General features: G+C 44.6%; 1 protein-coding gene and 1 pseudogene across 1 annotated transcript in view; both read right to left on the reverse strand.

Annotated features, from left to right (window-relative positions):
* Positions 1–2,184: 2,184 nt before the first annotated feature.
* Positions 2,185–12,696, reverse strand: part of ONECUT1 (one cut homeobox 1) — a 35,610-nt gene continuing 25,098 nt past the window's right edge. The window contains exon 2 of the mRNA XM_021694012.1: positions 2,185–2,911. Coding sequence (XP_021549687.1) covers positions 2,619–2,911 — 293 coding nt within the window. The 3' untranslated portion in view covers positions 2,185–2,618. The remainder of the gene's footprint in view (positions 2,912–12,696) is intronic.
* Positions 11,464–11,547, reverse strand: LOC123325728 (annotated as a pseudogene).

The raw sequence follows: 12,696 nt of genomic DNA on the forward strand, positions 1-12,696 counted from the left end.
AGAAATGTAGTAATTTTCTTTGAGACTGTGTCCACATAGTACTAAAATAATTGGTCAAAAATGTAAAATGCAATTGGATTAATCTGAAGGAGTAATATAGCAAAAACAAAGCAAAAAACCACGGTGTTTGAATTCAACTTTTGTTTTCCCTGGGGTGCTGAATTTGGTAAGACTGTGTGTAGACACAGCTTGAGTTTCCCTGCATTTAAAATTCTCATGTTTTAAATAAATAAGGCTTTCCTCCCTCCTAAATTATAAATATATAGCTGTACTCCTGGCCCCCTCCATTCTGGAGAGAGAGAAAAAGTTAATCCGTTTTTTTCCTTTTGGTTTATGTCATTGACAAGATTATGTGTTAAGCAAATCTCTAGGGGTGGCCATTGAAATGGTCTCTTTTAATAGTTGAATTGTAATTGTGCCATGTTTGGAAGGGAAAATTTTAAGCTGGAATTTGGTGTGAGATTAAAAAAAAATACTAAGACAAAATGTGTCAAGGCAAATGCGCTATTTCATTAAAGGAGAAGCATGTGTTGGCTTGCTTTTCTCATTCTACAGCAGATATGAAGGAGACCCAGACGGCTTGTTGGTTTGGCTTCATCTCTCCAGGTGTCTGTCTCTTCTAGACCTAGACAAGACGCTCAGACCTTAGGGAGTTAGGTTTTTGTGTCAAGATAGTTCAAATTTTTTTTTCTTTAGCATTTTAATGAATCTCAATCAACAACTTATTGTAGGTATAACATTTCATTTTATATTTCTAATTAGGTGTGGTAATTAACCAAGAGCACCCAATTCTTTACCTAATAGTACAAAAGGTATTCACTTTTATGAGTTACAATTCAATGGAATTCAGAGAGAATTTTTCTGGGAAGCAAGTGACTCACTTGGGTACTACTAGCACAACTGTGTTAGCTTTTTTCTTCCCCCTTGATATCTCCAGCTGTGGTTAAGTGATTTGGAAAAATAGAAATTGAAAATTTTGTCTTTGGAAGCTCAGGTCTAGGGTTTTATCTGTCCCTTTGAGAGAGTGGACTCTATGTCATAAAATTTCCAGCTTAATGCAGTAGCAAGAAAGAATGTAGTACACTTTGGAGGCTATGCTTAGTGAAATAAATAGCTTCATGCCTATAGAACCCAAAGTCTTGTCCTCGACTAGAACTCTGGTGTTTTCTATACTATTCCACCATTTCTCAGTTGCATCTGCTATTTCTATTGATTTTCAAGTCATACAATATCTGAGATTGGCAATAAAGTCAATTTGACTACAAATACTGGATAGTTCATTTTAATAATAATGTTGGTCTGCTCACTTTGTGTGTTTGCAAAGTATTTTTAAAAAGGTATTTGGTGTCAAATGCATAAAGCAACTTTAAGTCAAATTAACCTAAGTATGATATCCTTTATTCAGTGGTCTTTCACTAAAAAAGCATTACTTAGAACAAATTTTCTACTTTAATTACTTGCTCTGTTAAACTTAGTTTTCTAATTTACAAATGGGTTCCTACTTTGGAAGAATCCCCAGGTTTTCTCAGCTATGAACAGATCATGTCCATATGTCTACTTAAGTATCATTTATGGATCCCGAAAGGGAGTGTGCCATCTGGATGTACGTGTCCACTACACTGATCTCTCTGTTATGATATTAATTGCTTCCCTGAAGCTACATTCTTTCTTGCCAGTTCTGAAAACTAATATTTCAAATGCGTCAAGAGTCATAAATAATAGTCATGATTCTATGTGGCATGTGTATTACAGCTAGATCAGTTCATACGTATAACTTTACATAGTATCTTGTGTAAAAATAGCTTTGGTTATTAAAATCATTGCAATAAAATACTGCACTATAATATTAAGTGTGTTCTTTGGTACCTAGGTGATTTTTTTTTAAATGGATGAACTCTTGTTTCATTTCTTAAAAAATATCTGAACATTCCTTAACAAACAAAGAGAATGCACTGGTTTAGGTGTCATTCAAATTTTCTTTGCTGGGTTTGAATCTGCATTTAGGTTGCCGGCCTGGCAGGTTCAAACGCTAGGCTAGACGAGCGAAATCACACTCCTATCCAATGAAATCAGACAACCCCACACTATGTTGGTTGTACCCCTATAGCACAACCTTTCCTGAAGACCAGCCCTGCCTAAGTCCCTAACCACTGGTGGTGTGTGCATATGTGTGTGTGTGCGTGTGTGTGTGTGTATGTGTGTATGCACTCACGTACCCACACACAGTACTGAGACACCATACACCTTCGCGGCATGGTGGAACAGATGAGAAAGTCTGATCTTAAGAGAGGTCCACTCAATGGCTCAAAATCACTATGCTCCAAACCACAAAACAGCCAAGCACAGCAAGAATGATCATGGATGGAAGGTGTGAGATCCAGTGGTGCTTTCCCGCTCATAATTTTTCTTGCCAAGTCGTTGCCCCGCTGAAGTGTGTGTCTCCTAACAAAGTCAGAATGCAGGTGAGCGAAGTCTTTGGTTTCTTTGGACTATAAATAACGCTTTTTTTTTTCTTCAAATATTTCTAAGTATAAACCTGCTATCTTGAGGTCCTGGTCTTTTAAAAATTTTTTTTTATTTAAAGCTTTTCCACCGAGGTTTAGTTCGTGGTTATTCCTTCATGCTTTGGTACAAGTGCTTGATGAAGAAGATGAGTTGCCTGAATTGGAGCTGCCCTCGTCCTGCCACTTGTCCAGACTCCTCCTCCTCGCGTTCATGAAGAAATTGCTGACGGTGCTCAACTCCAACCCCAGCTGCTGGGAAATAGTGATTTGCAATTCTTTGGACGGGCGCTTGTTTTCCTTGAATATTGCATGTAGAGTTCGACGCTGGACATCTGTGAAGACCAACCTGGGCTTTTTGGGTGTGTTGCCTCTATCCTTCCCATGTTCTTGTTCTTTCCTTTTGCATGCTGCAAAAAACAAAAAACAAAAAACAAACAAACAAAAAACCACAGCAGATGTTAGAACAAACTGCCCAGGAGATTTGACAGTAGGAAGGCAGAGCCAATAACATTTGTTTGCCATTCCTCACAGGCCACTTTGTGGCTGCTGAGCTCTACTTTTAGGACCATGGTGGGCTGGGAGGGAAGTGTGATACAGGATGGAGAATTTGGAGGAGGTGGGGTTCTGTGAGTCCTGGGTGTGGGTCCTGGCTTTGTAAGCATCTGCTCTTTGTCCGTGGCGAGTGGTAAACCAGTGAACTCCACCTTGGCCTCAGATACCTCATCGGCAGAACATAGGGTTCTGGCAAAACAAACTTGTTGCTTGAATTTTTATATCACCGTCTGCAAAATGGATATAAGAATAACAGTCCACCTGGGTGGCTCAGTTGGTTGAGCGTCTGCCTTCGGCTCAGGTCATGATCCCGGGTCCTGGGACTGAGTCCCACATAGGCTCCTTGCTCAGCGGGGAGCCTGCTTCTCCCTCTCCCTCTGCCTGCCACTCCCCCTGCTTGTGCTCCCTCTCTCTCTCTGACAAAAAAAGAAAAAAGAAAAAAAAAGAATACCTACCTTGCTGGATCGTGGTAAGGATTTATGAAATAGTATATGCAACAGTTTATGTTAACTGAAATGCTTTATGAATGCAAAGTCTTATCACCTAGAAGGAGCTGTACCCCTCAAAGGTTTTACAGTGTGCTCCTGGTAGAAAACTAAGAGCCTAAGAGAGTCTGAAAACAATATAAAAAGGAATTGTATTTGTTATCCTTCTGATCTCTTTTGTTTCCCAGACAACTTCGTATGTAAGAAAACTGTAGTTAGCATGCTACCTTACCCATCAAACAGTCTTCCACTGATTATTCAGTGGAACCAGGACTCTTGGAGGTGTGAAGCCTACTTCCTTGCCATTGGGGCTAAACCTGTTGCGTGAGGCACATTCCCCTTGGGGGTCTCTCTGTGCCTCCTGTTTGCTCTTCATGAAAGTTTTCCCTTTGGAGTGCCCTTCTTCCCCTACCTTAGCTCCCACAGAGAAGGCCCATTCCCTGCTCATGTCTTTTGGTCCTGTATCATGTATCATGCTTCTTGGCTGCTAGAACTATTCTGGTGTATCATCCCATTGGGGATGGCCCTTGGGCCCCCAGGGTTTGGTGTTGGATAAGTGTTTCTCCTCATCTCGGGTGCCATACTTCCTCTTTGTAGACTAATATGGCTCACCAGCTTCCACCTGCCAAGGAGGCACTAAGGGCTGCATTGCTAGCAGCACCCTTCACCCACTCCTAATTTCCACCACCAATCAATCCCTACAGCCATCCCCAGATAACCATACAATCTATATAAAAATGATGCTCGGGGTAACTGGGTGGTTCAGTTGGTTAAGCATCTGCCTTTGTCTCAGGTCATGGTCCCAGGGTCCTGGGATCGAGCCCTGCATCGGGCTCCCTGCTCAGCGGGAAACCTGCTTCTCCCTCTCCCACTCCCCCTGCTTGTGTTCCCTCTCTCGCTGTCTCTCTCTCTGTCAAATAAGTAAATATAATCTTTAAAAAAAATGATGCTCTGGTTATGCTAATGCAACTTAAGATAAGGCTCCTATGCCCTGACTCCAATCAGATTGCTGCTTCTCAGCACCCCACATAGGCACTGTGGACCAGCCAGTACTATCTTCATTTCTGGCCGGCTATACTCTGACGTGAGCTCCAGTCACAGTGAAGCGCAGATGGGGCATCTTCCTGGTGGGGGTAGAGGCTGTTACTCTTTTCTTTCCCTTTCCCTTTCCCTTTCTCTTTTCTTTCTTCCTTCCTTCCTTCCTTCCTTCCTTCCTTTTCTCTTCCTTCCCTCCCTTCCTTCCTTCCTTCCTTCTCTTTCTCTCTCTCTTTCTTTCTCCCTCTCTCTCCCCCTTCCTCACTTTCTCCCTCCCTTCCTTCCTTTCCTTTCTTGGCTTGAGCGATGCAACAGCCTTTATTGTTGCAGTAACACTGATACAGACGTTCCATTCTGGGTCAGGGCTACCCCCACCCCACCCTACCCCTTGGTCCTCATCAATGTGGAACTTTGGGGAGGAGGGGCAGAATCCCTAAGCAGAGCTGGAGAGAGGCAAGTGGGACTGGTAAATATGGGGGTCACCTGGAACCAAGGGTTCAACAGGGTCAGGATGCTTGAATCCTTTGCCTGATGGGGGCTGGGAATACTTGCATCCTGGGTTCAAGATCTGGCAATGCCCTGACCTGGGTTCAAGGCTGGGATGGGGTGTGGAAAAGCCTTAGACCAGGGTTCAAGAAAATGCCTTGGTTCCAGATCTTAGCTTTGGGAATGAGCATGGGAAATGGGTTGTTCCAGATTGGCGATGGGGGAATATCTCTGGGTCCAGAGTTTGAGGTTGACCCTGGATGCTCTGGTCTCCAAGCCCCAAGTTCACGGCTGGGGTAGAGTCTGGTCCCTTATGTAACAGGGGCTGGGTAGGGGGGATATCCCAATTTTGGAACTTGGGGGAGGGTTGCAGGTGTCCTGCTTTTTGAACTGGAGAGAGCACTCTATTTTAAGGGCTGGGAAAGGGCTCTGGGTCCCTGGGTCAGACCCAGAGTGGGGGTGGCATTCTCCAAGTCTTGGGTACAGATCCCAGACCCCTAGGATACAGCCTCTTGCTCTTGTCCCAGTACCTCCAGTTGCAGCCCCACTGGCGTCCACTTGAGGCCAATACTCTCAATCTTGTTCTCAATCTTGTTCTTGAGGTTTTGCAGGTGCAGTGAGGTGTGCACCAGAATCAGAAGCAGGGGCCCAGAAACACTGAGCAGGAAGGTGCTGCCCATGGCCCAGAGGATGAGAAGGCTGACGGCAAGCACTGTGGCCAGGCGGGCGGCGGGGTGGCCACTTGAGTCTCAGCCGAGGGCCACTGTCCCCATCAGCGCACTTAGGAGGCTGTGCAGCATGAGAGTGTACCTGCTCCTGGATCATTCCAGTCATACCCAGGCTCCCCTCCAAGCCCAGAGCCTCCACAGGTCCATCCTCCCAACCCTTCAGGTTGACCATATCCCTGTCCCTGTCTCTGCCGGAAGTCCCGTCATTCTTTCATATGTCCTCATCCCTCCAGTTGGCTGCCCTGCCTATTGCAGTCTCTGCTCCACCTCCTGCCTCTTTCTGCTTTTTAATATTTATTTGACAGAGAGACACAGCGAGAGCAGGAACACAAGCAGGGGGAGTGGGAGAGGGAGAAGCAGGCTTCCCGCTGAGCAGGGAGCCCAATTCGGGGCTCGATCCCAGGACCCCGGGATCATGACCTGAGCCAACGACAGACATTTAACCGACTGAGCCACCCCGGTGCCCCTCACCTCCTACCTCTTTGTATTCCAGGTTCTCAATATCTAGATGGTTCATCAGCTCTGGACAGGTATAGTCTCTGTGCTCTCCTCACCTAGCCCTGCTCCCCTGCCGGCCCCTATCTTTCATTTTTAATTGCTTCTGGATTTTAGAGTTTCCCTAGTGCCTTAGCACAAATTAGCTCAGCACTCAGATCAGCTGAAAAGCCAATAAGTGAAGGCTGAAGGAGACTCCAGTCTTTGGGGTGCAATCTAGGGATCTCCAAATTTTTTTAACCATGCGCTACTTAGTAAAAAATGTTTTGAGTGTACACTCCCTAATATTATTTATTTATAAATTATATATGTGTTACTCTATTACTACATGATGTACATTATAAAGCATACACAAAATATAAAATTTTTGAAAGGAGTAAAATAGAAATAGACACAGGAATTCTCTTCTACAGATGAATTAGCTTGCCTAGGCCCTAGCATGCATTCACCCCAACCAAGGGACCACTGGTCCAACTCCAATCATAGGGAGAATTTCAGAATGGACATGAAGGGAAAGCTCAGTCAAAAAAGAGAGATTTTGAGGCCAGTCAGGCCATATGGTACCTTTTATAACATATCCCATAGGTCACTGGCTATGCCCCTTTTCAACATGAGAGGTAGCATCAGCATAATGAGAAGTATGTACTAAATGCCCAATCCCTCAGAGCATTGAGCACATATACCAAACCAGCTGAATTTCCCCAAACGGAATCTCTGCCCCTGGGGACAAATAGCCCTCACTGGGCAACTAGATTAAGTCTCTGAAAGAACAGCTGACTAGAATGAAGACACCTCTAGTTAGTTTGAATTAGCCCATGTAGACCAGCTTTATACAATACTGATGCACATGGCTGATGGAGTCATTCCTTCACTTTCACAAATGAATATGACACAGGCTTTGCTCTTAAGAAGGTCAGTCCAATGATCACTGAAGCAAATGACTGTATGTATAAAAAGAGTATACAGGATTATTACTTTGGCTTGAGGATATTAATGAAGGCATCAAAGAGGAGGGGGTGCTTACACTGGGCCTGAAAGGATGAGTAGGAGTTTGTTAATGAGAGACGTGGGACAAACTCATGCCCAGCATGGGGAGCAGTGCTCATGATGGATTCATAAATGTTAGTAGACAAAGATCAGATTTGAATTATCTTGTTGGTAAGGGGGAATTACTGAAAGATTTTGAGAACGTGTATAGTGTTATTAAATTTGGGTCTAGAAAAACCCCTCTGGTGGGGTTGTGGGGGATAAATTGGAAAGCAGCAAGATTAGGGACAAGGATGCTGTTACCATCCTGACCCCCTCAGGAGTAAGGCACTCATTCCTCTACCTGCTGCAAGAGTTGGTGGCTGGTGGCCCTCAGCTGAGGGCCATTCTGGGAATTGCCTTGAGGTGGGGTGGGGTGGGAGCTGAGGGGAGTAGGGGATGGGGGTATGGAGGATGGAGGCTGAAGAGAGTGGGAATGTATCCCCTCCCCAACCCCTTGCATCAAGTTGGGACAATTTTGAAGGGTCACCCTGTTCTATAGCACCCCACAGAATTGGTTGAGGCTATTCTTGCAACTATCAAAGTTCAACTTCTTCAGCCTGGTTTTTCTTCCTCCACTCTCCCAACAGGGATTATTCTCCATAGCTCTCTCTGATAACCTGCCTACATGCAAGTCTCAGAAACCTAGAGTCTGCTTCCCAGAAACCCTGACCTAAGAAAACCACTGTCGTGAGGACCCCAAATTAGACAATGACAGTTGGGGGAGGAATATGGAGACCAAATTCAAGCTTCTTGGAAGACAGAACCAGGAGCACTTAATGACAACATGGCTGGGAGGGTAGAATTCTGAACAAGTCCCAGGTTTCTGATTGGAAGGTGGTAATGAGGCCATTAGGGAATGCAGATGGAGAAATGAATTTTATGAGAGCAGTAATCACTTCTATGTGGGACAAATTGCATTTGAAGTGCTTGTTGGACATTCTGTTAAAGATCTCCAACAGGTTGTTGTCCAGCAGACAGCACGACATATGGGGCCTGGAGCTCTGGGGTGGCAGGGCGGGGGAGGTGTGGGCTAGGACGATAGACTGGGAAGTCATTAGGGCTCTAGATGGTAAATTACACAGAACATACCTATGGAAATGAAAGTAATTGAGCATCAGGTACAGACTCAACTTATTTATCATTCAAAAGGCAGAGCTAAGGGAAATCACAAAGAAATATCCATTTTCCACCTAACCAGTTTGTATATTTGAATGACTTCAATCTGGTCCTTGGCATTTGGTAGGATTGAGTGGGCTGAAGCTACTTCCAAACCAGCATTTCCCAAATGGTGTCAGAGGAATGATACTGTCTCCAATAGATTCCAGGAAAAGATGGTTTGCAGGTCAAGTACATTTGGGAAAAACCTACCATATATAGCTTCTTCCTCGAAATTCACAGTATGTGTTAGCACATGTAATTATGTTTCCCAAATTTATTTAGCCCTAGAACTCTGTTTAGTAGGGACTGTCTATTAATGTCTCATGCAATACTAATGTTGGGGAAATGCAGTTTGGAAGTCTTTGCCCTGAGCTCTCAAGCATTACAGATGTCACGATGTCAGAGCCTGGGAAGTGAGATTCTCCAGGCGCAGGGGGCCTGGCTGACTCATTCCATATCTCCAGGGCATCCTGGCATAGTGCCTGGCTATAAAGGGGCACTCACTACCTGTGTGGGTACTAGAGAGGGGTGGCTGTGACTCCGTGTATGTGGTATATCTGGAGAGAACTCTGTGCAGATGTTGGAGTTGCTGAATAAGAACACAGAGATATCAGTAGAATGAAGAGTGTACTAAAGCTTGTTGAGGGTCACTGGGTGACCTTAGCAAAGAGGCTAGGAGGAACAACCCACAGAAATAAAATCGTGCTTCTAGAAGCTTGTACAGAACTAGAGTGGTTAGAACTGTCAAGAGAATATGAACGAGAGCAGTGCTTTGGAATTTCCATGGAATATATGTCAGGGCAGAGATTACCCATTATAAGGTAGGAGACCACCCACTGGAGGTCATGAGAGTCCACGCAGTGTGCAAGGTGGAGAGCAGGAATAGGGAAGTGGAGGGAGCCATCACACGAGGTACTGCTGCTCAGGGAACAACACTGTCTGTGTTTTATGTGAAAGTTACACATTTTGTTTAGGCGTACAGTTTCCATTACAAATAGAGAAGTATTTATCATAGAACTGGATTATAGGAAAGAGGATTCTTATTGTTTTGAAAGGTAACTGAAGAGGAAGATGACCTGTCAGGAGTCACCTTTATGAAAGTGGGCCACAGATATATTTGCAGTATGCAGAGCAGAGCATAGTGAGCCCATCTGACAGGAGACTTTGATCTTCTCTATGAGCAAGGTCTCTCCCCTAAGTGGGAGGCAGAAGTAGGCATGGGAGATGGCAAAAGGCAGATATGACTTTGTGTACCGTAAGAGTAAAGATTGTAAAGAATTATTATTTATTTTTAAAAGGCAGCACATGAGGATATGGATAAAAGACAGAGGCTTTCATTTTAGGCATGCCTGGGACCTGTGCTTTGCCCATAGCTGGCAAGACTGAGCCAATTGTATTTCAAGAAATATGAACTCTGTAGGATATTGAAAGGTATTCCATGAACAATGAGTTTTGAGTTCAGTTTGGGAAGTGCTGAGTTAATTAATGATTAAACAAGCTTCTTTAATGTAGGACTTCTCAGAGCCTTTAATATGTTAAGGTGCACTGATACTTACAGGGTCTCCCAAACTTCTTTGATTAAGGAACTCTATTCAGGGAATTTCTCTCAGGAATGGTGTTCCTTAGAATGGTGTTTCTCGGGGCGCCTGGGTGGCTCAGTCGTTAAGCGTCTGCCTTTGGCTCAGGTCATGATCTCAGGGTCCTGGGATCGAGCCCCGCATCGGGCTCCCTGCTCAGTGGGGAGCCTGCTTCTTCCACTCCTCCCTGCTTGTGCTCTCTCTCTTGTATCTCTGTCTCTCTCTCTCTCTCAAATAAATAAAATCTTAAAACAAATAAAAGTAAAAAGAAAAGATAACATATGTTGAAGTGATTATTAAAACTATAAACCCTTAAGGGAGTATTCTAGATGTTTGCAAATTAATTTTTTACTCCTTCCCTTCTTCTTTAGTCATGATACAAGTATAAATACTGAATTTGCACAGTAGGCTGGAATCTTTGCTCTGATTCTAGCCTGTGGCATGAACTTGGACACATCATTTGATCTTTCTTTCTGCCTTCTTTAAATGAGCAGACTATGTTTCAAGGCCCCTATGGATGCAAAAGCCCTGTGAGTTGATGAACACATGGCTGCAGTGTCTCTCCTGCTTTCCAAAGTCTATTATCTTCTCAAAAAATTCCCAAAATAACCTTACTCTGTTGTTGAGAATATATAGCCACGATGTTGACTTTCCTTTTCTCCCACCTCATGGCTTCTCAAAAGGAGCAAGTAATGGCTCTGCAGGAATATCAGCCAGTGCTGCAAATAATCCTGATCCATGTTCATCCGAATGAAGGTGATAACACATAAACTCACATTCCTCCTAACCCCTTGTTTTGACTTCTAAAGTTTATGAGCTCTGGAGATTAAAGCAGTTATAACAACCAGTACTGCAGACACTGAGAAGAGTTAAGCATTTGCCCACCTAGGATTCTGAGCCATTAAACGATTGTAGTTTATATTTTTACTGAGTTGCTACTTTTTCATTACAACTGTAGGGCAATTTATGCAACTTACTTCCTGACTTTCTGGATCATTTGTCCTAGAGTTGGCTGCTTCACATGAGATGGAAATGTGGATGAGGGTAAGGCTGTCTTCTTGCGGGTGGTAGAGCTGTGTGTGTTTCACTGTACTTACCGAGCATACACCGTGGGTCCAGGTGGAGTCACAACAGTGTACTCTGTATTCCCAGTCTATGAGTGAGGAAGACTTTGTAAAAAGCATCGCACTGGTCATCAGAAGTTTTGGGCTGTGGTTCTGACTCTGTCATTAATGAGTTGAATGACTGGGTTAAATCCCTTAACCAAGCCGGTCCCAGGTTCCTTAACTGTATTATGTATAACAAGGGGATTGGATAAATAACTTATAGTCCCTTCAAGGTGCAGCTCTTTGACTTGATGTGTGTAAACAGCCTTCCACGTCACTCCAGGGGGAAGCAGCGGGCAGTGTAGACCCTGTTCAGGACTATTGGTTTCAATTAGCAATAATCGCGCCTCGGATAAACCTCATTGGCTACGATACCGCCACTGCGCAAAGCTAGGACTATTGGTTTCTACATCATTCGTGGGCACCTGAACAAGTGTGAGGGTTGAACTGTTTACTCTAGGAGACAGCTGGGCAATCCTTCCAAGACACGCCCCCTCTTTTGTCAGACTGTCCATATACCCCTACTACCTCCACCTCACTCCTGGCCGGCAGAGATGGTCAGGGGGAATTAGAGAGAGAAGATCTTTGGGGCAGAGCACCTTCCAATGAGGCTGGAAGGGAAAGAAACACCTGTGTGTACAGTAAACAAAATTATCAGGTAGGATCGGAAAATTAGACTCCATAAATTGTGTTATTCTTAGACATAATTTGTAAAGGTCCATTAGAAAATTCTAGCTTACCTTAGTTATACTAAGAAGGACTATGGAGAATATGTGTTTTTTTGGGGGGGAGGGGTGGATGCATAGGTAGACAAGTGAAAAATCAGGGATGGGGGCTCATTTCTAGGCAATCATGCTATCTGACAGAATAAGATGGGAATGGGGCCAAATGAAGGGCAAAGCTTGTGTCTGTCACTTTAAAGGCATTACTGAATCTGGCAACCGCTCTGTGAGGACCAATTTTAATAGGGCTGAGAGAAATTTAGGGACATATGCTGTGAGGAGGGCAGTTTTGGCCTTCTTGTCTGGATGGAGAACCCCAGAGAGGCAGGGTAAAATGACTGAGGGACCCAGGGAAGAACCAGACCGGGGTGATTCAAATCAGATTCATTTGGTGGTCTGAATGTAATGGATTGAGGGAGGACTGTATGCCTACAGCTTCCCCCTTCATACGTGGCTTGTGCCCTGTGAGTCCCTGTGCTATGGCCAAGTATTTTCTCCCTCCAAACAACTGCCTGAGTGTCTGTTGTCTCAGCATGATTCCACGGGACGTGGTTCAGAAAGAAGTAAAGGGGATAGCTGAGATTTCCAGGGCACCATGAAACTGTGGCATTTTAATAGGGGCTTGCTAGAGACCTCATGTCTTTGCCCTAAAGGCCAATCTTGGTGGGACACCTGGGTGGCTCAGTCAGTTAATGTCTGCTTCAGCTTGGGTCATGATCCCAGGATCGTGGAATCGAGCCCTGCGTTGCGCTCCCTGCTCGGCGGAAGCTGGCTTCTCCCTCTCCCTCTGCTGCCCCACCCCCCCCCCCCCCCCCCCCC

Source organism: Neomonachus schauinslandi, chromosome 9 (genome assembly GCF_002201575.2).
Source record: "Neomonachus schauinslandi chromosome 9, ASM220157v2, whole genome shotgun sequence".
Taxonomy (NCBI): Eukaryota; Metazoa; Chordata; class Mammalia; order Carnivora; family Phocidae; genus Neomonachus; species Neomonachus schauinslandi.